General features: G+C 42.7%; 2 protein-coding genes across 4 annotated transcripts; both read right to left on the bottom strand.

Annotated features, from left to right (window-relative positions):
- Window positions 1–268: 268 nt before the first annotated feature.
- On the bottom strand, window positions 269–21601 carry LOC118124374 (ankyrin repeat and IBR domain-containing protein 1). 3 transcript variants are annotated; one of them, XM_035182054.2, is made up of 22 exons: window positions 20947–21601; window positions 16175–16523; window positions 12904–13075; window positions 12641–12772; window positions 11776–11967; window positions 10777–10894; window positions 10425–10645; window positions 9536–9624; window positions 9281–9425; window positions 8958–9118; window positions 8309–8397; window positions 7898–8028; window positions 7605–7739; window positions 7223–7243; window positions 6760–6846; window positions 6558–6624; window positions 6266–6411; window positions 5735–5913; window positions 5541–5592; window positions 5319–5372; window positions 5079–5202; window positions 269–4744 (listed from the first exon to the last, which is right to left on the bottom strand). In XM_035182054.2, the coding sequence occupies exons 2-22, from the start codon at window positions 16360–16362 to the stop codon at window positions 3279–3281; spliced, it is 3969 nt and encodes a 1322-aa protein (XP_035037945.1). In that variant the 5' UTR covers window positions 16363–16523; window positions 20947–21601; the 3' UTR covers window positions 269–3278. The 3 variants fall into 3 exon arrangements, with proteins under 3 accessions (XP_035037945.1, XP_035037943.1, XP_035037946.1); XM_035182052.2 differs by having other exon boundaries at window positions 21386–21601; XM_035182055.2 differs by lacking the exon at window positions 7223–7243 and having other exon boundaries at window positions 21386–21601.
- A 1142-nt stretch (window positions 21602–22743) lies between these two features.
- Window positions 22744–25458, bottom strand: LOC118124378 (receptor-transporting protein 3). The gene is made up of 3 exons (XM_035182058.2): window positions 25300–25458; window positions 23933–24104; window positions 22744–23604 (listed from the first exon to the last, which is right to left on the bottom strand). Exons 1-3 carry the CDS (start codon window positions 25313–25315, stop codon window positions 23250–23252), a joined length of 543 nt encoding a protein of 180 aa, XP_035037949.1. The 5' UTR covers window positions 25316–25458; the 3' UTR covers window positions 22744–23249.
- Between the last annotated feature and the right edge of the window lie 1990 nt (window positions 25459–27448).

Here is a 27448-nt window from a genome sequence, read left to right as displayed (position 1 = left end):
CCCGAATCCACTGACCCAACTGTTTTTACTACTGCAGAATAAATATGAATTTATAGAATATGAGACAACTTTACTTGATCGTGTTTGACATGTTGTTGATGACCGGAGTCAAGTAGAACCGGACTCACAGCGCAGACAAGTCGTCCATGTCCAGAATAAGATGCTCCATTGATCGTGTGGATCAGCGAAAGAAGAAGTGACATCTGAAGCAGCCTCTTCTTTCCTCTGCAGATTTCTGCAACAGACAACTTGACACCGAACTCGTAGCGACACGCTTTCAGTTCTTTTTTATTGAGAGTTAACTTTGCACTGACACTTTCATTTACAGTTTTTGGCCACACATCAAACCGCTCTCATGGACCGACTGGGAATGTATCAAGTATTATCAATGAGAGTGCAAATTTCATTTTTTATTTCATTGTTGAAGTCTGATGTTGTTCATTAATGGACCATTAAAATAGACAAATTATATATGGATTACAAAATGGCACAGGACCATTCCCCTGAGGCCATGAATCCAACTCTAATAAGGAAAACAAAAAAAAGAATATTATAATAATAATAATAATAATAAAAGCATCACTCGTCAGTTCTCCACATCTTGCCTGTCAGCACTGGATTAGTGCAATGCATCAACAGCATGCGTGTGCAAATTAAAAAGACCCCAGACTCTGTGCTTCCTCCGTAGCACCATGCAACCGAAAATCAGTCCTGTTGTTGAGCAGTGAAAAGAGTCTGAGACGTTGGCGGCAACACCAACGTCTCCGGAGGCTTCATGAAACGTCTCCATCAGAACCTACGCCCTGTTCCAGCACCTTCACAGCTTAATGTTCCACACAGAGCAGAGAACATTCTTTTCTGTGGAGGATTCCACTTAAAAACAAGCCTCAAGCACATGATCAGTTATAAGTGATGCATCCATGATTGCATGTCACGTGTGTCTGGGTAACGTAGAGCGAGGAATTTCAACAAGTCAGATTTCTTTCCTCTTGGACAGGATTTGATTTTTTTTTTTTTTTCATGCCACCAGATTATAATTAAAAACACTCCATTAATATTACCATCCCAGTCCCCAAAGCACCATATCATATCTCAACGCAAAAGGCAGTGTTCAATTCTCTTGTAAACATCAATGTGGGGCGATAATGTTTAAAGATAACGTCTGAATGACCAGCCAGGAGTCAGAGTTCTACATCACGTTTGAAGAAGTAATCAGAGGGCGACTAGACTTGAGCAACATTCAGATAAAGTGGTTGTTAATGATCGTGGAAACTCAAATAGGTGAATAATTAAGCAATGAATTCATTAATAGAGCCTCAAAAACATTTCTGAATAAATAAATTGGTCGAAACATGAACCTGTTCTCTCTGGGGATGAAGTCGAGTCAGATAAATCAGGGCGCAAAGGACAAACAATACTAATGTGCATCAAGAACCTCAGTGTATTTGTGGCAACAGCCAGAGTGGTGTGTCCTCCATTTACGTTCATTAGCAACTCCTTTTAAAAAGTAATGACACGAATAAATACAGACAAATAAAACAAATACGATTAACAACCGAAAAGGCACACGGACCCAACGACTCTGGTCTCAACTGGAAGAGATTTCATCTCCGTCATAAGGAATAAAAATGGATAAATTACAGTAAAATCCCAACGGATCTGCCAACTAACAACAGCACTCTACTCGCCGTCAGTAGTGGGAAAGATATGAGAGAAACAGCAACCGTCTGCAGTCAGAAACACTTGAAGTATTTTTATTTACAGCATTTTAGCTGCTAAAGCTCAGATTCAATGTGAAAACAAACTCATACATTCTAACCTTGAACATGTTGTGGTTTAATGTGACGCTTCTCAGGAATTTGGAGGAGTTTGGAAACATTCTGGTTTAAATTAAACAAATTGAAAGAATGCAGTTAACTGTTGTGTTAAGTCTGACTCCAGACTTCTTCATATGTATTAACATTTTAACAGAATTGTTTAATAGATGTTTAATCATTTTTTTGATGTAATTATTCTCCGACATGTTTTTTAATAGTTCTAAATTTAGTGAATGTTTTACAGCATTAAAGGACATATGATAGATATATTTAAAAATGCAACACTGATGAGAATCTTTTTATTGTGTACCCATAAAGCATTTTGTGTTTTGAAAACTGAGCCAAAGCAGCTAAAATACAGAAATATTAATATGGATGAAAGCTCCTCTCTGATAAAGACAGAAGTTTGTGGAATGAGTAGCAGGATGCTGCACCGAGCAGGAAAAATAAAGGCGATTAATCCCCCCCTGGAAACAAGCACCCATGATGCTGCGGTTCTTTTGAGCAAGACAACGAATTCCTACTGCTGCTCTGAAGCTCAGAGCGACCCCTGACCCTGCAGTGCAGAGGGACAAGACAATTCACCCTCTGTGACCATCTCGAGTATTACAAAAGAATTGATACCATCACAACATACAGATAAAGCCTGTCGCACCAGAGTGAAGTTCACCAAGCAGACGGGCGTATCGTGGTTCTTGCGCGGCCTCCCGAACAGCAAAGATCAGTAGTGTGTTGGCTCTCGTAAAGCAGGCACAGTGTGCGTGAAGGTCCAGAACTCTGAATTAGGCCCCTCTGATTGTACAGTACGCTAACAAGCTCCAAGGTTACAGGTATCACTGTGTTTTGGCTCTTGGGGCTCTGAAAAAGCTTGTGGTTCGGTCAGTGTGTGTGTGTGTGTGTGTGTGTGTGTGTGTGTGTGTGTGTGTGTGTGTGTGTGTGTGTGTGTGTGTAATGAAGTGTGAGTGTTAACAAGGCAAGTTTGGATTTTCAGCAGCACCAAGACTTCACCCTGAACAAACTGAGGAGACAAATACAGTTGGTGGGGAATAAATAAAAATAAGAAATTAAAAAAAACATGTGCAGCATTTTATGTCTTATGTGTGATATCAGTAGCTCTCCATTGATGTAGTCTGTTTTAAACACTCGGTTTCAAAGAATAGTTTGTCTGTTTTCAAAACAGACAAAAGCACTTAAAAAATAATAATAATTATAAATCAAATTGCGTATGACATCATCTTTACTGGACAGAGTCTGCAGGGCTTCATGTCCTCTTTAGATACAGTATATTACATACAGTAAACACTCAACCTGCTAAGACCAGCATCTTTCAGTGAGGCCTCTCTGACCAATGTGTTCTTCCATTAGTGCTTCGCTCTCTATGATGATTTTCTTTCGTCTTTTACTTTCATCACTCTCTCATCTCTATCTTCCTCTATTTAATTCAACTTTCTCTTTACTCCATCACACCAGGTGCACTTGCTCCTCCCACTCCTCAGGGGATTGGTCCACCTCCAGCTGAAGAACGAGATCTAAGTCTGTCTCTGTGGGAGGGGCAGTGTGTGCGGGGCTGATTCCACGTTGGGAGTGTGAGCATGGGTGTGTGCGCGCTTCGTCCAGCGACAGGTCCGCCACACACCCTTCATGTACACCCTCCATTCCAGCCTCTCTGTGTTCCAGCTCCAGAGTGCTCGGCCTCAATGCCTTCGGGGCCTCCGCCCCGCCAGCACCAAAATAAGGACTCACCGACTCTCCGTCCGCTTCTGGCTCGCCCTCCAGGGGCTGCCAGATCGGGGCAGGGGTCACGCCCCTGGAGGTCTGGCTGTCAGTCTCAGTGTGTGTGTCAGGGGAGGACTCGGTCTCTGTGGTGGGCGGGGAGGGGATGAGGGCCAGGCTCTGGGGGTTGTTCTGCGGGTTGATGTTGTTGTTGAACCAGGCCATGATGTTGTCCAGCAGCTGGGCACTGGCTGTGGGGTCCAGGGCCTCCAGACTCTGAGGATCGCTGGGGGTGAAAGGGCCCCCCGGGGGGATCACTGGTGAAAGCAGCAGCTCCGGCTCAAGCTCTGGAGACGGGAGGCACAACTGGGCAGGGTCCTGGGGGTCTGTTTTGGATGGGCGCTCAAGAACATAGGCAGCGGGCCGCTCCTGAGTGTAAGAGCTACTGTGTTCTGGGCAGGGGTTGTAAGAGCTGTCGGGTTTCGGCGTGCTGTCGTAGGTGGCTGCGTGTTCCCGGTTATATGCACAAGGAAGGGCGGGGTTTTGTGTTGGGATTTGGGAGCGTTCTAGTGCGCAGGAGGCAGTGTGTTCAGTGTCAGCCAAATAAGCACTGGAGTGGCAGTAACTCTGATCTTTGCCGTCATAGCGAGGGTTTGTGATGGTGATATGGTCTTGTCTATGGCTGCAGTCGCTGTAAGCAGGTTCAGTGGTGTAGGGAGCAATGAGAGCGCTGTGGTTGTATGTGTGGTGCGAGCAGAGCTGTTCCTGCGTGTGTGTGTTTAGGTCATAAGGAGTGGTTATGTTCCCCAGTTTCATAAGGCTGTCTCCCAACTCCAGCAGCTCTGCGCAGAGAGAGGGAGGCGGGGGCGGGAGGGGGATGGACATGGGAGCCTGGGAGGTGGAGTCTGTCCTGTGAGGGGGCCGAGGAGGATCGAGGAGAGAGGCGGGGAAGGACGAGCGCCTGGCTCCAAGAGGACCGTCAGTGTTGAGGGAGTGCAACGCAACCTCTCCCAGGTCTCCCACCGGACCCGACCTCCTCTCCTGTCCTCTGTCCAGGGCACGCTCCAGCTCCGGCCGCCCATCCAGCGCTCCCTCCAGGCCTCGCTCTCTGCGGGAATCCTGCAGCGACAGCTGGATGGCCAGGAGGATGTTCGGGTCGTCTTCATCCAGCGAGCCCAGCACTCTCCTACGTCCCTCGCTCCTCTCTGGAGCTTCTGGAACAGAAAATGTTGCGTTAAAACAGCACCACTGTTTTGTGGCTTGACCGCCAATTGATCCCAGTCATTAATGCCTGTGTGCGTTTGACAGACATGATTCATGGAGTAATAAATTCAAATCCCATTAGCTGGTTGTCTGGTCAGTCAGAATTTATAAATGAGGCAGGGAATGGAGTTGGACTCTGATGCCATGTCCACACAAATACACTGCTGTAAAAAAATCCGATGTATATGGTACCATGCATGTGTAAATGTTTCCTGTGCAGTATATATACACTTTTTAATAATAAATGTGTCTATATAAGAACATGAAACGATCCGTTTTCCAGACCTGTGTTGTCACTTCTCCTACTGGTCTCTGGTGTGTTACTGTTGCTTCTGAGGTTGTGCAGACTCAGCATGTCTCCTCTGCGCCGCGGCCTGTGTCTACGACGGTACTGAATGTCAGCATAATCCTGCAGAGAGGGATTCAAAGTGGGTTACTACTAAAGCAGCTCCAAGCAGCTGTGTTGCAAATCAGAATTCAGTCCATGCACATGCACAAAATGCCAGGAAAATGACGGTGCGTTACCTGTGACTGTCTCTCTCTTGGATCCGCTCCCAGTACAGAGTGACGACTCCCCATCTTAAAACATACGCAAAATAAGTCAGACGCAGCCATATTCATGCATTATATGACCTCATGAAGAAATACGTCACCAACTGTACTGGCATGTTTTTTTTAGAAAGTAGAATTATGCTAGTAAAATGTAAAGGCAGTGTTTTAGTGTGTGGTGTGAGATTCTCCATTTACCTCAGGAGAGGCAAAGCCCAGGTACTCCCAGTCCCATGATCCTCCAGGGTAGCTGAAAGAAAAGCAAACACAAACTTTTCTTATTAGGTATTTATAACCCTACTTTGTCTCCTAAATTCCTCTCTTCTGTGAATTTCTTAACCTGAGCAAAGAAAAAACACATTTTGTTTATGTATGATCATGTTTGTCCTCACTTCCTGCGGGGAAGCTCAGGAGAGTCGTTGGGAGCCACGCCACGGGCCACAGATGCCAGGAATTCCTGCCTCTTCTGCTGGACCAGCCGGGCTGCACTGATTATCTTATGGCACGGTGTCCTCAGGTAAGGCCGGTTCACCTTCTGCGCCAGATCCTCCACCACCATCTCCAGATCGGTCTGATAAGGAACAATATATATCTTTCATTTAAGCAAAGAAAAGGTATTTGCATTACATATTACACCGCTCTTTTGAAAAATGGCCATAAAGGAAGTTGCTCTGCCCAAAATGTCTGAAGACAAATTATCTATTTACCCAATATGCATAAAAACATTTCATATTTGTTGGTAACTTTCTGAAAGGTGCCAGTAAAGTATCTCAACATCTTGTCAAGCTTCTGTAATTTTTTCTTGGAAATTAACCATCCCCAGAAGATGAGAAAGATGTTGTTGACACCCTGACCTGTCATCTACTATGTCAAAAAAAACATACAAGTACAAAAACAAATCAACAGGCATCTTTCTAGATCACCTGCATGAGCTCAAATATCTCTTTCTGGGTGCTGCCTGGCTGCAGGAAGAAGCCGTATGGGTAAGAGCACTTCAGCACGCGCCGCGTCTTCAGCAGCTCGCACACACCGTCCTCGATGAACCGCGTGTCTGGAGGAGTGCCTTCACCTGCACCAGAAAATAACCACACAAACGCACACTTATCATTACGACTGGATGCATCGTCGAGGAGGAGAGCAATGTAATAATGATTACATTTATTTTGACACAGCTCTTCCCAACCACAGGATGAGGTCAGTGTAGGAGAAGCTTACGGCAAATGAAGGCTCTGCTCAGCTGCTCCATCTTCTCTTTCGCCGTTTTCAGCAGCTTCTGCTCCAACTAATGGAGAGAGAGGAGACGTCTGATATGCAATGATCATGATATTCAGAGGTGTCCATTAACAAGTGCTTTAGAAAATCCAAACAGCTCTTAACCATTACAAAATTGTGCATGTGAGCGTGAAGAGAGAGTTACCTTATAACTGTGTTCATGGTTCTTGAAGCGAGTGTAATAGTGCATGAAACGGTCGAGCTCCTGAAAACTTTTGTGCTTCTTTTCTGCCTGTAACAAAATCAAGTTAGGGTTTGTAAGTACGTGAGAGTATTAAATGTACAATATTTAACTGCGGCCATTAGGGGTCTCTCAATCGGAACAATAACAAAAGACCTATTGGATGATGTCGTGGTTGTCTTCCCCACCATTGCAGATAAAAATTGACCTGACGTGACTCAGGCGCAGATGAGGTAATGTTTCACAGTTTTATTCCTGTTACATTTAGTCACATTAACACTCATCAAGTGATACAATGCAAACAAGTAGAAGAACAAAACAGCCAACTGGTTAGCAGTGTGTTATTTATTTTTGGGGGACGGGCAAAGCCACGGGTAAGGCGGGTATGAAGCAATTAACAGGCGACCAAAGTGAAATATCCCGTTACCTGGAATACAATTGGGGATTTCTCCAGGTTGGAACATTGTTGGAAACATTTTGGATAATGTGAGTAGACAAGTCAACAAAACAAATAGTACAACACATGTCTCTTGTTTTTTTATACATTTTAATGAAGAATTGTTCCATATTAAATCTTTAAATGCTGTTGGTCATATTAACTTATTTGTGTATGTAATGCTGTTGGGGTTATGAACATGTTCCTCATCATGTGACAGGGGATGGCAAAGATGTTGCAGGTGGAAATGTGTACGTTGATTATATTTCATGTGCATGTGAGGGATTTATGTGATCATCTGAGTGTGTATTCTGTGTGTGTGTGTGTGTGTGTGTGTGTGTGTGTGTGTGTGTGTGTGTGTGTGTGTTTGTACCTCTACAGTCATCTCCTTGGACTGCTCCTCTAGCTGTTGGATGACTTCATAGCGAGTGCAGCGATAGTAGCCTCCTGTTGACGAGCTGTGCTTCTTCCACTCCTCCAGACAGATCCAACAGAAATCATACTTACACTACAGAGAGAGTGAGAGAGAGAAGATATTGTAGTAATCATAATCAAACACGGTGCACAGAATGATAAAATATTGGAAATGTTAACAGTTAGTGAACAGAACTATCTAAACAAATGTTCACACATGTTTGCAGCTGACAAAGAGCTTAGTGCATATACCTTGGCACACTGCATATGATTGCAGCCCTCATTCTTCTGAATGGGCGACTTGCAGTTGGCACATGGTTTGGAGTTGGTCAACAGCCACAGACAGTTTGCAGCATCCTCATAGGCCTCGCTCACACCTGCCACTGTGGACAGTACACACAAACACAAACACAGCTCCGCTAAAGCTCAATTGTCCAACACCTGCCCTGCAGATACGCCCTCCGGCACACACCCACACATTTGGCAAATATCACTGACCTGAACACCTGCCATTATGTTGTAAATATAAATCAGACACATCCTGTTAGGCAGCTCTGACAGCTGCTGTTAACTGTGGGGCTGGCTCACTGAGACACAGCTCAAATGATCACTGGCAACACGAACAACTCCTGGGAAGACAAACAATAAGAAGGACAGACTCACACTCCTCAGGCTTCATCTCTGTGACTTTCTGGAGCCAGTTCCTCCACATGTGACAGTCACATGGCTCGTGGGCCTCGCCAAGGCACTCCCTGTAAACAGGAGAAGTTGTAAATAGAGAAGAAGGATAAAGTGGATGACTGGCATATTATATTTCCTTATATTTGAACAAGAGAGGCGTGTGTCTGGCTTTGCTTAGTGACACATCAGTAACACTGTCATTGATATATGTTTTAAGTGTTTATATAAAGAGATGACTTTGTGGGCATCATAACTGAGAAACGTGTGTATACAGTAGGGATGTCACAAAACCAAAATTGTTGTAGTCGATACCAATACCATGAATACCACCCAATTCGATACCAATGCAAAAAACAACAAAAAAAACCATTGGCTATGTAGCCTTCAAGTAATAAATAAAAAGAAAAGACTATTAACATTATGAGATTTCAGTTATCAGGTACAGCTCAATGACTGAAAGAAAACAGCAGAGATCGCACACGCAATGTACTAACACTCACTCACACACACCTATATACTCGAGTGCAAAAACTGCGTTATGTTTTTAGAATTTTGGCATCGACATGGTACCGAAGTATCGGTTCTCGTGACATCCCTAGTTTACAGCTCTTAACAGCATCATAAAGCGTACCAGCAGAAGAGGTGACCCTTGCCACAATCGACAGCTGGGGAGGGAAGAAGGGGGAAGCTGTGAGGGTCACTGTCCCCGGGGCCCGGCCGGGTGAGCCTCACTGCTCGCTCACAACGCGCTGCAGGACACCAGCGGATGGCAGGATTGTTCTCCACAAATGCCTGGGAAAAATGGAAAGAGAGCGAACAGAATAATGCAAAAGAAGTGAAGGAGGACAAATGGAAGGACCGCAACAGCAGATGTGATTGGGCAAGGAGAAAAAACGAATTTCATACAAATATGTAGCAAGAAGTTAGGCGAGGGGCAAGGGGTTGTGTTTCTACCTTAATGTCGAACTGTAGGTACCGCTGGTCCATCTCTCTGGAAACCACACTCTCTATCACATGCACGGGCACCAACTGGTAACACTCGTACGCCGGGCAGAAAATATTGTGTGCATCACCCTCCTGAATCTTCACGTTGAGGAACCTGAGAGAAAAACACACATTTAAGAAAACTGCACGCAACTGCAGACGTACGGTAACACACTGAAGGACGCAGGAATATTCCCATGCACAAACAAACACAGAAGACCGTACCCCTCCCAGCAGGCTCTGCAGAACTCATGTCCACAGGACATGTCCACTGGGTCCTCAAAGACTGAGATAGAGCAGAGACAGATTCCACACTGCAGGGAGACAAGAGAGACAAATAACACGATTTACATTATGTAATGGCATAATAACACCTATAAAAATGATATATATTCCATTTTGCAATGTCACCTCCATCATTATTCACAGGGGAAGGAGAAAATAAAACAGACTGCGACAGTGCGAGACAGGATAAAGTAATTTCCATCTAAATAATCCCATGTTTTACTTGAAATACACCTGCATGTCCTTTATGTTCTAAGTGTTCTGGTAGAAGCAGCCTAACAGCTTGATGTCTGAACATCTTGAAAGTTTGAGAGTTAAACCATAGCCAGGTTTAGCAGGCAGACAAATTAACTGAGGGTGTACAAAGTACTGGATGTGTAATTAAACCTGCCTCAATGGAAAAAGTAGACAACAGGCGGTAATGCGCAACAACAAAGAGCAGACAGAGGAATTCGCTGGAAAGATGACCGATGACCTTCTTTTGCGCTTTTAAGATTAGACATTAACTTCCTGTAATCAGACAAGTGAGACGCTTGGCATTATGTCTAAACGTTAACTAGACTGAAAGATTTTTATTAGAGGTTTGTGGTGTCTTTACACTCGTCTGTCTATTCAGTCTATTCTATAACACATGGCTCCCATTCAAATAAACGGGAGATTATGAGACTGAGATCTAACCACATGGTATCTATGATTTTTAACAATCCTGTCACCACAACCTTCCCCACAATCCCTAAATAATAAACTAAACGAAAAACATCTTTGAGGAGTAACATAAACATAGATGCCACTTAAAAATGTAGCCATTTGACATCACTCTGTGTCTCACCGTAGCCAGGCCTTCCTCCCCAGGTGTGAGGCAGCTGTCGGTGGGAGAAGTCAAGGTGAGCGTGAGGGGCGAGCGCGGGGTCCTAGGGGTGCGGGGTGAGGGCAGGGTGTCCCAGGCGTTGTAGCCGCTCGGCGGTGGGGTGGGCATGGCCACACCAGAGCGCTGACAGCAGCCCTCGGCATCTGACATCCAGGCCTCCAGAAGCTTTTCTCTGTCCCAGTCTGGCAGAGGGAGGACGTTACACACAAGTTTAGACAGGGAAGATTTTTTTTTATAAATATTGAAACCACAGTGGTGTGTGGTTTAGGGAAGTGGTTTAAGAACATCAACTTTCTCTAAAAGACAAACGCACCATGTGCTCGGAGCAGGGCCTCGGCGGTGAAGAGGGGGGCTTGCAGCATGTCTGCCGTCTCCACGATAAGCATGTCCTTCAGCCTGCGCAGGTCCTGAAGCTTGAGTCCCTCGTAAGGCTGAATGGACAGGAGCAAGAGAGAGGAGAAAAACTATGTCAGAAGGAAGGTAATTATGAGAAGAACTAAAAAACAGTTGAGAAGAAAAAGATACCAAACAAACACAAGAAAAGTAGGAGAAGTATGAGATGTGTTTCGTGTTTTGATAGTGAAAGTGAAAACATGAGAAAAATGAAAAGGGCCAGGATGTGAGTCAGTGATCATGGGGAGGTCATGGTGTGAAAGAGTTTAAATATTAGCATAGTTTTGGCTGCAGGATGAAAACATCAAACTGCTATCAATTGGCATCAGCCACTGCTCCACAAATGTGCTGGTGCTCCCTGCTTAACTACGACCATGAGAAACACGAGGTGTGTGCGTTCTCATGTTACTATATTTGTAAGAACCAGTTTTGACATATGAAGAGAGAAGTTTATGAGAACAAAATGGTTGTTTATTGACGATTTGGTGACATATCTCTTAATCTGTTGCTTACTTTCTGGATTAATTGAGTCATTATTTAGTCTACGAAACTTCAAAATGATATTAGAAATGCCGCCAACAACCAGGAATGACAGTCAAGCTCCACATCCTCATATTTGAGAAGCTGGAACCAGAAAATATTCAGTATTTTTACTAAGTCTCATCATTGCAGCTCTTGAGTGTGGGTCTGTGGGAAGTACCTGCATGTAGCTTTTTATTCTCATGTTTCTTCCTTACGCTTCTGTGTGTGTGCTTGTTGTTGTGTTACTTTGGTGCTTATATCTAAAATATATATAAAAACAAAATTAAGTGGCTGACTTACTAAGATTTGTGATTAAAAAGCATAGAAATAACACATTCATTATAAAAGTCACGCCAACAGGAAACTCCCCCTCCAGATCTCGTAACTGTTGTCTCACCTCCTTGAATTGCAGCAGGTTGGTTTCACCATGTGAGTTTGTGTTTGACTGCTGAGCTGTAGAGGAGGAAAAAACCATCTGCGACTCCAGGCTGAGGGCCAGCTCAGTGTGGTGATGCCGCTCGGCGTGGTCACACGGCGTCAGCTTGTCCTCGTCCTCCACAAAAAGGTCTGCCTCGCTCTGGATTAGCAGCTAGAGGAAGGGATAAGGAGGGAGAGGAGAGAGAGAACAAAAGACATTAGAGAAAAATAAAAGGGAAGGGGAAGAGAGAAAGTGTAAAAAAAGATGTGATGGCAGAAAACAGAGATGGGGAGGCAACATTTTAAGAAGAGGGAAGAAAAGAAAAATGACAAGGCCAGGAAAGACAGAAAGCGAAGGTGAGCAAATGCAACGATATACAATCAATACAACAACCCTCCAAAAGTTAAGAGGGTGAAAAAGGTGTACAAGAAGAAAGAGGAGTAAACACACACTTTATGAAAGGTTGCACAAACAATGAAAGAAGAGAACGTAGAATGGAAAAGAAACTTGTTCACTTTTTTTAATGGTGAAAAAGGGGGTTATGTGGGTTGTTTTTCCCCAGACCGAGCTTCATTGTTTTTTAATTCAAGATGCAGATTTTCTCCCCAATTCAAAAGCTGTAAAATCTAAAACAAGCGAGGAAGCACTACTTGGGTCTGACAGTAATGTAACACAAAACAGATGCTCACAACACAAAGACAGACATAATGCTCAGCCTACTTCCTTCACTGGCTGTAAAATCTTTTGCCAAATCCAATCCTAAAGAAAACAGAGACAGATCTGCCGCACAGAAAACGATTACTCGTCCTAATGTGGGTTTGAATTTCAGAGCACTTTCGCTCACCTCCACACAGCTCTTCATGCCTGCAGCCGCAGCGTAGTGCAGACAGGTGCTGTGGTGGTTGTCGGTGGCATTGACATTGGCTTTCTCGTACTGGCCTCCCTCCAGCCTGGCTCCGGTCCAGCTGAGGATCATCTGACAGGGGGGGAAACCCACAAATACACGCACACAACATTACTTGGATGTCAACTTGAATGAAAGCAATGACGTTATACGATACAACTTTTTACAAAGCAACACGCAAGTGTGTACGCTGGAGTTTGTACCTGCAAGCAGTCTGCACGGCGCTGCTCGTCCCTCTGTGGCCGGGCCAGTCGTGGTGACAGCGCTCCCTCTGGCAGCAGTAGGATCTGCGGCCCTTGGCACAACACATGGAGGCACGTCTCATTGTGCACGTTACGCTTGTTGGGGTTCCCCTCTTTGCTGAACAGGAACGACCTACAAAATGCAGGCAAGAAAGAAGGGTAGTTGAACCAAAGTAAGCTGGACAAAGTGGAGGAAAAAAGTAAAGAGACGTAAAACGTATGTTTTTTTTTCCCGGCACATCGACACCAGCATTGGCTCTCATCACTAAACGCTCTTTCATCTTGTTGTATTTCCGTCTTCTATGTGTAAAGCACCTCTTTTTCATCCTGAGATGTTAGTATTTTCTTTAGTTTTTTTTCTGTTCTGTGTCTGTTGTATATTGGCAGTGTATTCTGTAAAAATTCTGCAGATTTGTGTTCTCACATCCGGCCCCTCCCCATAATTTCAGAAGATTATCCTGAGTTCGACGCAGGTCTAAAAAACAGCTACACAACGATGTGGAGGAGGAAGAAGAAGATGGATAATGAAAGTGAGGTGGACTGTGAGATGAATGTCAGTGGGGAGCAAGAAAGCCAGAGAGGGGGGGGAGAGAAGAAAGATGGCAGAATATTGACTATTTCTGTTTAACATCTCTGAGATAATGGACATGCTGGCTGGCGGACGCGAACACACACATACACACAAACACACCCTGATGGTGATGGATGTGCCAGTTGCACTGGGAGCCCAGCTGTGGTTGCAGTTTCCTCTCTGCTCTTTGTCTTTCAAAACCTCCATTTGCTAATTAGCTTTTCCACTTTTTATAATTTGGCCCCACCTATTCTGTTTCTCCCCCTTCAAGTTCCTCTTTTTCCTTTATTTCCATTCGATCCTTTATTTAATTTTCCCACCTCCTCTACAATGTGCTTTTCCTTTGTCTTACTCTATGTCATGGCAGTTTTGTATGTTAACATGCAGAGAAAAAAATGTTTCTATAACATGAACAAATGCAAATTACTACAAAAAAGGAAAACTAATAGGATGACATTGGATTTCCACTCGTTGAATCCATTACTAAATGTTGTAAATCACATTTGGAATCAGCAGCGGCCACTTATGAAAGTGGGTCTGATTGTTGCCTCATTGTGCCGCGCTTCAGCCTATTCTCCCACCGTTGTCCTGCTCTTGCACTCATGACCTTCTTATCCTGTCTACCACAAGCCACCGCTAATTTACCCTCACAGCAATAATCACTTAACTACAACTGAACAACCCCTACGACCCCACAAACACACGCGCACACACACAGACCCACTCACAAAGCTGCCTGTTCAGGATGGATGGCTAATATCTGTCTACGAGAAACAACAGGCGAGGGGTTGTCACGTTGTGCTGCAACAGTCGAGCACTGAAACTGTTCACACGGTGCAATGATTTGACAATGGCAGGAAATCTCAGAGGAGAAACACAAAACATTTAAGGGGTAAATAAAAAAGGGAATAAGAAGCTGTACTGGGAAGAATAAATTTAATAACTTTGCTATTTACATGTTTTTAATACTGTGTAATCACTTTTTGTGGGGGAAGGACAACACTTCCTGAACTACACCCATTTCCCCCAGTAATAGATCTACTTCTTATTTCCCAATTTGCACATCTCATGGGATTACAAGCCAATCCAGCCCACAGAGATGACTGGAAGAGAGAGAAATAAACATGAGGCAGATACATGTTAAAAATAATCTGGAAAACAAGACTCTGCATCCAGCAGCCCACGCACGATCTTTGTGAGTCTTTATTTTGTCTGAGATTTCTCCGTCGTCTCTCTGCCTGCCTCTGTCCAATTGAGCAGTTGGAACAAAGGAGCATTTCCTCTTGATGCTTATCAGCGACTGAGAGCTACATTCAGCACGTCTCTGACCCATTATAGGTTAGTGGGAAGGGACACAAATAGCACACCAATTGATTCACTGCGTTATATCCACGGACTTGGTCACATTAAGCAGATGTGGAGTCACAGTTGCCCTCTCTCCCTCCTCAGAACACATACGCACATGTACGCACATGCAGATGCACATATAATTGACTGGCCTTTTCAAAACAGCTTCCTCTGACACACCCCTCCTCTTCTGATCATGGAAAGAAAGGGCAACAGAGAGGAGGAGGTGAGGACGGCTATTGAGTCACTGAATCAGCTGTCTTGGTCATGGCCAGCAGCTTAATTATCCCCGCAGGGGGTAAAACGACACACTGATGTCTTGCCCTCCATATGTTTTTCAGATTGACCCTTTTCTTTACGGTTATGTTACACTCCTATATAGCTCCTCTCATGACATTTTCCAAGGAAGAGTATGTTGGTTTGGGTTTGTTTGTGTGTGTGTGTGTGTGTGTGTGTGTGTGTGTGTGTGTGTGTGTGTGTGTGTGTGTGTGTGTGTGTGTGTGTGTGTGTGTGTGTGTGTGTGTGTGTGTGTGTGTGTGTGTGTGTGTGTGTGTGTGTGTGTGTGTGTGTGTGTGTGTGTGTGTGTGTGTGTGTGTCATTACTCTTTAGTCTGACCTGCTCTGTTTCAAAGGGTTCCCACATCTTACTCCACATTTTATTTCTGGACAGTGCACCTTTTCCAGAGTGACACATGCATTGAACTTCCGGTTGTTGGCGCGTAAATGGCCATTAACATTTTTGTGTACTTGTTTTTTTACATTTTGGAAACAATGTGCAACAGCGATTTCGTACAAGATGCAGCACTGGCAAGAGGGCCAGGTTTCCGAAACGATGGTTTTGGGCGTGTTTGCGATGTTTAACATGACTCACTGGGGGAGACAGCTCTTCTACTGGCAAAGGGACAGGAATCAATTGCCTTTTGAGATTTACTCACATTTAAAAAGACTGCGTATAGTATACCTGTTAATATTGGTGTAAAAGAGTACAAGTGATGGTGCAACTGCCACTGTTCCCTGTGACTAATAAACTATTTTTGCCTTGAACATCATTTACATTAACAATATAAGCAACCGGCCTTCTTGTGCATCATTATAGCAAGTTGCCTTATTTGCCCTAAAAACCCAATTACAAAAATGGTGACTCTGAAAGCTGACATTCTGCTAAGTATTATTCAATTTAATATGACTCACTGCCTTTGTAACTGTATTAGACAACTGCATAACAACATTATAAACCAGGGCCTCAAGAATGATTCAATTGAATTCTCCAACAAAGCCAAACCCAGAAAAAAAAGAAAAAAGCCACGAGTATTACCTGAGCAGACGTGTCATGGCGTGGCGGCAGACGTAGTGCAGGGCCGTGTTGTGCTGGTACTGCTCTCCATACGATGCGTTTGGGTCCAGGCCATCCCTGAACTGAGGGTTGCCCTCATACAGCTGCCAGGCCAGGGCCTCGTCGCCACCCACCAGGGCCTTGCGGAACTTGGTGGCTGTGTTGCCCATGGCTTCAAGCTTGCGAAAGGCCGCCTAAAGGGAGCTGTGGCAGATGCCCGTCTGCCTGCCTGCCTGCCTACGTCTCCCTCCTCCTCCTCCTCCTCTTCTTCCTCCTCCCCCGTTCACCACAGGTGACAACTTAGAGCAACATGGTTCAGCGTTATCCTGCCCTGCAAGTGAGAGAGAGAGGGTAAGATTGATTAGAGGAAAAGAAAGGTGGAGAGGCAAAAAACAAGAAGAGGAAAGAATTGAAATAATGAGGGAAAAAATGAAGGTATGAAAAAGGAGAAAAAATGAAAATAACAACACAGAAGATTGGAGCTGGAGAAGCAGGGAGGGAGGTGGAAGGAGAGAGAGAGGCTCAATCAATCAGTCCATCCATCGATCAGTTGATGTGCTGCAGCAAGGATGTTATCTTACCAAAAATAGAGGGGGAGAAAGACACAGAGATAATTATACAGCCGGCAGGCCAGAGAGGAAAGTTAATGGTATCCAAGCCATCGATTTGGTCGTCAGTCAATGAAAAGCATGGTCAATATTACCTCAGCTGGCCACTGTGAGTTCAGTAAGGGTTTGAGTTAAGAGTTTAGACGTACTGTATCACTGAAGATACGAGTGTGAATGTGTGAAGCCGTGCGGCACTAACACACCGGGGCCAAAACCAGTTTTACTTTGCCTCCCAGGTGCTAAACCAAAGAATCACAAGAATCACAGCTATGGTTGCTGCAGCTGAGTTTACCTGCCTAGCAACAGCTTATAAACCTCCTGTAAGTTATCACCATCTTTTCATCATCTCCCTGTGAATTTAACTCACTAAAATGACACGATAAGCATTATTTATACCACAAAACAACACTCCCGAGCGCATTAATTATTCCCCAGAAATAGGTGAAAATGTCAACAACTAAAAAAACACCCTATCTTGCATGTTAAAGACAGTGACAAAATTCTGGATCCGCCCCCTGATAAAGATCTGAACCAAAATGTTATGAGTTCCTACTTGACCCATACCTCAACCATCAGGTTTAGTGGTAATCCAAACAGTAGCTTTTGCATAATCGTACTCACGGAAAAACAAACAAACAAACGTAAAGGGGTGAAAAACACAATCTCCTCGGCTGAGGTAATAACAAATGCGACACTAAAGTGAAAACAGTGCAGTAAAAAGAAACAGGTGTTAAACAAACACACAAACTCGCACTCTCTCCTGTCATGTATCGTCCATAATCGCCATCTTTGTCAATATGTTCTGCTTCGTTTCCTTCCCACCTCTCTGTCTTTCCTTCTCTCTCACACGCACAAACATACATGCACATATGTCTTTAAAACACACACACACCATTACACCCTGTAATGAGGTGAGTCAGTGGATGTGCCTGCGTGTGTGTGTGTATTGGGCCGTTGAGAGTATCATTACAGTCTTCATTCTATGGCCATCTGTCTGGCCCTCACAAAGAGCCTCTTTTAGCCCCGGCTACAGTTGGCCACTGGCTGGCCGGGCTGGAGAACATTTGAATAACGCGGCTGGCTGCCTCCCCTCGTCTGCCTCCCATTTCTATGCAGTGACAGACAGGGGAAAACACACACTGACAGAGGAAGACATACGGGTCACACAGTAGCTGCCACCACTGACAAATAATAGCCAATATTTTGTGAGTTGTGCTCCTGTGATGGATGTAGTGGACTGGATCTTGTGTGTGCGTGTGTTTGTGTATATCTGGAGGGGTGGTGGTGGTGCTGACGGGAGTTTACTATAGTTAATAGGTCAGTCTGTCTGCTTGTTTCTCTGTTTTGGTCACACTGGTTTACTTCCAGTTCACTTCACTCCTCTGTGCATCTCTGCCTCTCTTTCTGTCTCTCGTACCAAATAAGGACAGGAAGTCTGGACTGGTGTTGTGCCAGTTTAAAAATGTCCATACCGGTTTGGTTTCAAGCCAAACACCAGACTGAACCAGAAATTTTACCACGAGACATCGCACTTGACTCCCCCCCGAATGGAACATGAGTACACGAATAGTGTGTGGCAACTCCAGTCCACTAGGTTGCAGTAATGCTACTCAAACCTCGAAATAAACATTAATGAAGATGAAGCGGAGAATGAAGCGCGACCACGATCAGCAGGACAATTTAGTGTCATGTTGGCTAACGTCAATAATTATTTTGTGCTTAGGAAAGTTGCTCACTGAGCGAAATGACTGGCAGGTCTCTAAATGCTAGGAAAAAGAGCTTCGCTTCTTCCTGTATTATTTCCTTTAGCTTCAAATCCATTAATATAGTAATGAGTAATGTTGAAGAGCAATTTCTTGTTCACAGTATTGTCACCTTATTAATTAATACGATGCATCAACGTTTCACTAACCCCATTTAACAAATGTATATGAAAAAGTCATGAGTGACATATACTCACATTACTCTGGCCTCCAGCACAATTCCTTAATTAATTCAATTATTATTTTAATGACTCAAGTTTTATGTTTTTTATTAATTTAACATCATTCCAATGTTTAAATCATGTTTGTTATAATTTTCAACATCTATTTTCTTTTCGTTTCCTTTAAGCAAATGATGATTAAATGTATCCAGTTTAAAAAGTCCAGGCTTAGATGGTGTGAATCTGTTTAGGACATGAAACCTGACTTGAACTGTTATCCTACAGTATTGAGTTTGTCACTGTACTTATCTTACATGTATCATAAATACAGTTGGTTTAAAAAGAGGCCCGGTGTGAGAACAGTCTGATTTTCTTAGCATCGCAGCTGTCGAGTCTAAGTCCTCATAAAGTCTCCTTCACTTTCATGACACTTTCCAACAAGCTCGTGGAAAAGTCCCAACAAGGGGACATTCTTTTCAACCACAGCCACTGGGTTTTTGTTATTCTATTTCTCACAACCACTTAACTCTTTGCACTGAACACTTAAATCCTGTCTGGAAATCTTGTCTGAGGATTCCTGCGTAAAAAGTCTAAAGTCATGGCACCTATTTCTAATGCAGACAGCAATATACATTATGACAAGATCACGCAACACATTCTCTTACAAAAAATATGGACATTTATGGTGTAATTTAAGTGTGACTGGGGTTCAACCAAAAGATTAGTAATGGATTAACGACTTGTCAGGAAAACAATCTGAAACAAACACACTTTTACCTCACTGTTTTCCAATCAAAAACAGACTAGGGCTGCAATTAGTAACTTAGATAAATCTAATATTTATTTTTCACTAATTAATTTAGTGCATGAAATAACAGAAAAATGTGAAAAAGGGCCATCGCAACTTCCTAAAGCAGAAGAGAAAATCTTGTTCTGTTTGGGAAGCGCTCTAAAACACAACTATTTCCTGTTTGCTGTGATATAAGAACAAAGAAACAGCAACTCCACACTTTTGTGAAGATTGATCTTGGGAGTGTTTGGCAGTTTTTCATCAATGACCAAAATCACAAAAAGATAAAATTTTAAACAATTAAAACATTGTTGAAAACAGTCATTGGTTGCAGTCCTGCAATGGGGAGAGCCTGTCACACTAAGATAATAATATTGTACTGATGAGCATCTCAGCTCTGAGATAGGTTACAGATACAGCAATGATTGATCGCAGACTTTACTGAAAGAAATCCAAACAAGAACATAGCATTTCAGCTCCAAAGCCTCAAGAGTCAAATCAACAGTCCCTACTCTGGTGCTATCAGCGCATTGGTCTGTTCTGGAAAGCACATTTCAGTTATTTTGATACCATGTGTGCCCGGTCATAACCTGAGCCAAGACGCCACATGTCATTCCACAGTCCCGTCTGAGGACCAAAGGTGACACCGCCCTTTCTGTCAGGGAACCTGCTGTCTGAAACAATCTCCCCGAGGAGATCTGTCAATCAAACGCCATACCATCTTTTAAATAACTCTGAAAAACACGTTTTTTTAGGGTGTGATTTCTCAGGTTTTAATCTAGTTTTGATATAACTGACTACTTTAATCATTACCTCTGCCAAGAAGGTAATGATTGAATGATTTCACCCGTCTGTTAATTTGTAAGCAACGACTGGACGGATAACTCTGCAGATCCAAATACAAATCTGGATCTATTGAATTTAAATATGTTTCACAAGGGGGACTGTTGGGCCTTGGTGGATGTATGCACTACACTGAGTGTTAGTTTAGATTTTTTACTTAGAGTCTATCTAAATAATTTTGTAATGTTTTATTCTATTTGGTTTTTACAGTAACAGTCAAACATTTTGTGTCTGTGCTCTCAAACTGTGTGATCTTCAGGTTGCCTTCGATCGTTTCCAGTTGTCTTCACTTTTACCTTGTAAAGCAGCATGTAACTGTGTTGCTTTAAAAGGTGCCATATAAATACAGTGCATTACTATGAGTGCAGCATGTCTCTGAGACAAAAGCCAGCCACTGTGCTGTCATTGTTCACATCAGAACTTGCGGTCAGCTGATAAACATTAACAGCTTAACCAGCAGTATGGGTGGATCGAGCTGCTGCTGCTGCTGCTGGAGGGACAAAGTCAGGTTGTCAGAAGAGACATCAAACTTATGTGGGAGAGTCCGAGTCCGGCGAGAGGCACATTAATGAACCACAGCGCAACTTACCCCGGCATTTAATTAGCTGGGTCACCGTGTGTGAGCTCAGCATCCAGGTCAGACCTCGTGTGGTTATCCCCGAAGAAGTGTGTCAGCGTGAAATGGAGCACAAAACAAACTGCAGCCGACTTCTCTCTGTGTGTTTCTGTCCATGCGGCCCCTCGGGTTAAAGCTCCTTTGTTCAACACATACTGTCAGCGCCAGTGAATGAGCAAACCAGCTGGACAGCCACCGCTGGGCGAAGCGCTGCCCATAAAAAAAAACCCGCTTCACCTCGGGTGTTGCCGCCGCTTCTCCTGTGCGCCCGTGGGAGAACGTTCCCACCCCGGGAGAAGCCCACCTTCCTGCGGGTACCGAAGCTAGCAACACCGCCCGTGTCAGGTTAGCGCGTCGCGTTAGCCTCAACTACCTCCGGCGGGGACAACACCGAAATCACCGTTTTACTCACACGGTCGTTTCACTCGGTCACTGGTCGCACACTCGGGAGCCGGCGAACGTCGAGGGCCATCGTCCTGATCGCTGTCACTCGCAGCCTCGGTGGCTTTCCCGCTGGACCATCCTCTCTGCCACCGCCGGAGCCGGCGAGGACGACGGTGATGCTGCCGCTGAGAGTGAAGAGGAGCCGCTGGTCTGCGCTGACTGTTGTTGTTGCTGCCAGAAAGGAAGGAGCTCTGCGCATGCGCGGACGCCAACTGTCACACCGAGGGCTCTCACCTGATTGGCTCCTGGTTTTGGTAACACGGAAACCCAAACTCTTTCTTTTTTTTTATTTGGTAAAAAAATTATAATGAATCCAAAAATGCAGATTAACAAAATACAAACCACTTTTCACAGTATTTAAATCTGAATTGAACATCTTTGAAGTATGTCAACACAAAAACCATCTGTACTGATCCAGAGTAGTAAATCTACCGTACTCCATGATTAGACCTGGTTTGTTTGACCTCTGCTCATTTGCTTTTATTTATGCATGAGTAATTTAATTTATTTATTAATTTATTTTTAATAATTTTGTTATGTCGCTGAATCGCACTATTGTCTACTTATTTTTTCAATTTTCAATTTGTATTTGGTCAGTTTTTGATTTGAAATAACGGTGCGTCAAACGGAAACCCAAACTTTTGATATTAAACATATTAAATACATTTTAAAACAATAATGATGTCAGTGGACACAACAACATTTCAAATGAACTAACTATGACACGATAAAAAAATATTATTTATTTTTGATTTATTATTCAAACAATTCAATATTTGAATTTGTAGTGTCTCTAATGTTAAATTTGATGATATAGCAAGTTAGTTCTTCATTGGTTATTTTTAAGTTTTATCATGGAGTTTTTTTAATGTTTTGATCTCATCTCACTCTTAGTTTTGTAGTGGTATTTTTTAATGTTAGTTCATGTCATGGGTCTAACTAGTTAGTTTTATAGTGATATTTATTTTATTTTAATTTGATTAGTTTTATTTCATGTCACTGGTCAATGTTAGTTTTAATTTCATGTCACTGATCTAGCTAGTTAGCCAGCTATGTAAGCGTCTTGTGCAACGTTGATAAATTACAATTTTGTGTATTTTGTGTATTAACAGCAGAAAGATAGATGCTTGAGATGAGAGATTTTTTTTTATTGTATTTTTATTTTTTTAACTTGGCTTTAATCTCATAACTGTACAATTTCATCCATCACAATTTTTTTCTGTTTTAATGGTTAACCAAGCACAACAGTAAGAAAATGAGCAAATGTATGATAAAGTTAAAGTACTTTTTACCACATACTCATACACAAAACTACAAAAATACATATTAAACCAAATAAAAAAACACTTTATTTACAACTTTTTAACTGCCACTTATAATATATATGTTGCTACATTTGACTGATGATGTATTAATGTCATAGCAAACCATTAACATAAATAGTTAATGAAAATCCACCGAGACCAATGCCCCATCTGTCATGCTAAAGAAAAAAAATAACATAACTTCCTGCTGATGTGATAAAGAACATGTGCACCTGCACAAAACTGTCACTGTCAGTCTCTGCACCTGTCATCCTAAGACTAAGACGCTCTCTCTCTCTACATTACATTACATTTCATTTAGCTGACGCTTTTATCCAAAGCGACTTACAACAGATTACACCAGAACAACAAGAATCAAGAAAGTACCATTTTCTTCAAGAAAGCCAAACTACAAAGTGCTATAAGAAAGTGCCAATTAAGTGATACTAATTTTTTTGTTTAAACTAAAGTTTTTTTTGTGTGTTTTTTGTTTATTCAAGGTATAGTCGGAAGAGATTTGTTGAGTGTTTAGTTCGCACACTCCTGGTCCTTAGCCTGAGAGCAAATGCCCGCCTTGCAGGCCTCACACAGGCTGCTCTCATGGGGTTTGGTCCGCTTTTCTTTTCTCGATGAGTCACCATCATCATCGTCCGACTCTTCCCCGTAGCAATTCTTCCGGATTTTGGAAAACAGCCTATTAAAAGCAAGTTCAACCTCATCCTGGGGAAAACCAGGTCGCTCAAACTGCTCGTTTTCGCAGCTGCGACAGGTCTGACCGAAGGGTCGCATGATCACTGTCCCCCGATCATTCTGCAGCCGGTAACGAAACAACACCACTATCTTAGCCGAGTGCCAGGTCTTGGAGCAGGATTCACACTCGAAACTGAGGGATATAAGAAGACAGGCAAAAGTCAGTCTCAGCTGTTAATCATGACCTTGCACCCCATTTTTATCACATCAAATAAGTGATTGAAAACAAACTTGCTGGGAAAATTATCACTTGAACATACATCAGTGTGATAGGAACTACCTGACAGAAACCATGTTTGAGAAAAATGTGTAGTCCATGCCCAATCAACTATGCAGCAGTCGGCCACCAGGGGGTGATCAAGACAATTAGGCTTTACTTTTGGGGAGCTGTCATGTTGTCCATCTTTAGTATATGATATACTGTAAAGTTAGATATCTTGAGAATATAGCTGGATACATACTCTCCATGGGCCTTGTGGCAGTAGACCCTCCAGCCTCTCCTCTTCTGCTCTTTGGTGACACTGTCGTCCTGACTGTAGTTAAAGTTGAGAGTCCACTGGTCTCCATAGTCCAGCTCATTGTCATCACTCAGCATCTCGTCAAAAGTCTCCAGCCATAAGGTTGGAACCCATTCTGCAGGGATGTGAAAAAAGAAACAGGTTAAAGTACAAGTCAAGGTGGTAGTTATAGACCAGTGGTCACCAACCTTTTCGAGCCCAAGAGCACTTTTTAATTCCAAACGTAAGCAGAGAGCTACCACCCTGATATCTTCCAAAAAACCCACTTAGGAGGGTCATATTTATTATTTTTTGCAATTTCTGTTAAAGGCTGAATGTACAAGAAATAAATATACACAAAGAGAGGCAGTTGTGCAACCTTTTCTATTCAATGACAATATTCAAATTAATATCAATTCATATTTACAATGCAAAATATGTAGCTTCTCAGTTCCACATCATGTTCTGCAGAGGAGCTGCTACTGCAGCACAATGTTTTTACATGTAGGCTTTGATTTGAATATGGCCACAAATATGATTATTGCCTTGTATGAAAGAAGTCCCTTGTACTCAGATAAATACCAGTACTACACAGTATGAAGCCGTGCATCTTTCCGCTCCTGCAAATATTTCACAATAAAAAAAACTTTTTAAACAAGGGAATGGATATCATTAACAAACGCTGGAGTGCTTTTATTTTGAAAAGGCTTACAGAAAGTGTTGCAACCATTTGTTTGTGACATAAATTCATCAGATACGGGCCCACGGGCACCGTGTTGGCTACCCCTGTTATAGACTGTTTATAAAGATGGACGGCAAGGCAGCTCCCCAAAAGTGAAGCCAAAGCGTCTCGTTCGCCACCTGGTGGCTGGCTACAGTATAGGCCATAAATCTCGCCTCCCTTATGTTAGTGGTTGGGACAAGGACAAAATACACATGAAATATTTTTTAGTAATGTGGTGACATTTCCTGATTGATTGCTCAGACTGTGTTGCATTTGGTTAAACGCATGTATTGATGCGTAGAGGGAGGAAGTGAAAACATGTTTATTTTCCGTCTATGGTGGTAGCTCAATAATCATAAAAAATGTGTCTCTGTCTTACTAAAATTTTTTTACAAACTGTACGAAAATGAAGCTTCAAATAATTCCGACAATTCAGCATTTAAAAAAAATTTCCATCTTTTTTAATCAAAAATGAACTAGATCTAACATATAAGCTGTAAACTACAAACACTGGAGACGTTGCAGCAATGGCACCAAAATGACCGTAACAGGTTGCACCAAACTAAGAAGAATATTAACAAACTATGCAAAAAGTATTCAGTGTTACCTGTAGATCCCGCCATGGTTCCTCGACGAAGGGATATCTGAAGAGTTTCTGGTCTCGGAGGTTCAGAGCTGAGACGAAAGGACGCTTCAACTTCTGCAGCAGTGTCTGTAATGTCCTCTGCACTCAGCCTCTATTTATTGTGTCTCATCAGCCGATACTCCGGAAAACGAAACTTACCATCAAAGTTTCGTTTTCCTTTCCCCAAGCCCATGGTGCATCATGTGACGGGAAGATCCCCTAAATACATTGCTGACACATGATGTTATGATTGAATTTAATTTGTGCATTCAGACATTAACCTTGGGCAAAAAAACCAAAACAAGTGAGCACACTGTTTTACTTTGAGTAATTATTTGTATGTTATTATTGATCATATTCTGGTATTTAATTTATTTATTCTATATTTGATAATTAATTGAACTTGATTGTTTTTATGTTATTTTACTGACATTTTAAACATAATTTCTGTCTGTCCTAATTACTTGTGTTTGGCTGCAGGGATTTTGTAAAGCAGGCATTGTATCAAACACCTTAAATGACAAAAGTCATTTTTAATATTATTAAAAAGCCTGCCAAGTAACTCATCTCGAGCCCATTTACATTTTTTCAGCTGTTATGTTTTCATATTCATATTTTCCCCAGACATTAAAAAACATTTCCCTATTTCATATTTTCTCCCAGCAACTTTTCTCTATTTTCTTCACCACAGTTTTTTCCTCATACTCGTGTCAAAATGTGTCCTTGCAGCACATTAACCTTTTTTCAGTTCTGTTTTGGTTTCATTTACAGAAACTGCTGTAATCTTTCGAAATGTGATGCAAGAACTCATTCCACACAATCCAGTTCAGTTCACTAGGGAGCAGTATGACACAGCAGATGGTTTTCACACAGACCAAACGCAGAGGGGAACATAATAGCAGAGCGGCTGAACACAGGGGTGGAATCTTCTGGTGCACAGAGGGAAACATTTATTTTGGGAATCTTTTAAGGTTTCTATTAAAACAAGTTACTACAGTGACTCAGTCCCCCTACGAAACCACATTTAGTTCTGCTGGACCAGATGAACAACTTTGTCATGCCAGAGGGAAACTATGAATAATATTTACAGTGATAATAGTGTCATAAGACAGCGGCGGTTACCCAGCTGATAAGAAAGAGAACAAATAATACAACGAAGTTAAAGATAGGCGTCTTGTATCCACCGTATATAAGTTCAGTAGGCTCTTCACAGTAAACGAAATCTACCGGCCTACACCAATTTAAATGGCAGGTTAAACAAATTTCCCTGAACTAATTTCTCAACACTGTGACCTGGTTGCAGACGACATCTGTCCCCATAAGGCTTGGTTTTTACTGCCTCGTTAACCTGTTTTGTTTGGTTACTGATATCCATCAGCGACCTGCTGCATGTTTATGCCTCTATCAGTCCCGTTCGCCTCTCTCATCTACAGCCCGCATTTCACATTCAAGGAAAGATAAATAGCAAGAGTCGTTGCTGCAAACACCGATCTGTGTCACATCTCCACTTTGAATGTTTCGGGTGTGCTGCTGTCTTCTATTTTTGAACCTCTAAAGTGCTTTTCACACCTTAACCTGAGAAGCATGCATGGTTTCAACCTCAAGCACATTATCAATGCTTGAACTTCCTGTAAGAGGCAGGAGTGCTCGCTGTGGTGGTCCTGCGCAGCCGATCCTGCTGAAAGAAAGTCCAAAGGTAAAGACCAAGCCTTCACAAGGACCTTTGTGGGTGTGTAACATTCTGTTATTTACAATGGAGGATTTCCTGTGAAGATATTTCAAAAAAAAAAAAAGGAAAGTCTTGTTTAAGTGTATGGATTTGTTCATGTGCTCTTGAATGATTTACTATTCAAAGCTTCTGTTATTATTAATTAGAGCTAGTAACACTAGTAACAATTACTCATGCCAGAGTCGAGCTGGTTTGATAGATAGAACCCTTGTTTGTGCATCCTGTCTGTAAAGTTATGCATAGTGTTTTCTAAATAATCATTACTGTCATTTCATGAGAAGTAATTATAGATGGAAAATGGCAACACCTGTCACAGGTATGCAGTGACGTTACAAAACTCACTCACTGTGGGTACTTTCCTACTATACCTCGAGCTGTTCATAATTCATAATGATGCTCCAC

This window comes from Hippoglossus stenolepis, chromosome 17 (genome assembly GCF_022539355.2).
Source record: "Hippoglossus stenolepis isolate QCI-W04-F060 chromosome 17, HSTE1.2, whole genome shotgun sequence".
NCBI classification, from domain to species: Eukaryota; Metazoa; Chordata; class Actinopteri; order Pleuronectiformes; family Pleuronectidae; genus Hippoglossus; species Hippoglossus stenolepis.
Note: the sequence above shows the minus strand (reverse complement) of the source record. Positions and strands in the feature narration are given on the sequence as shown.

Excerpts from the sequence above, each read along its gene's own strand:
- LOC118124378 (XM_035182058.2), bottom strand. Across the intron at positions 23,605-23,932 it reads TGCCACAAGGCCCATGGAGA|TTTCGAGTGTGAATCCTGCT; the intron begins GTATGTATCCAG and ends TATATCCCTCAG.
- LOC118124374 (XM_035182054.2), bottom strand. The coding sequence starts at position 16,362 with ATGGGCAACACAGCCACCAAGTTCCGCAAGGCCCTGGTGGGTGGCGAC. Across the intron at positions 8,398-8,957 it reads AAGGGTCACCTCTTCTGCTG|GGAGTGCCTTGGCGAGGCCC; the intron begins GTACGCTTTATG and ends TCCTGTTTACAG. Across the intron at positions 5,373-5,540 it reads TGGGCTTTGCCTCTCCTGAG|ATGGGGAGTCGTCACTCTGT; the intron begins GTAAATGGAGAA and ends GTATGTTTTAAG.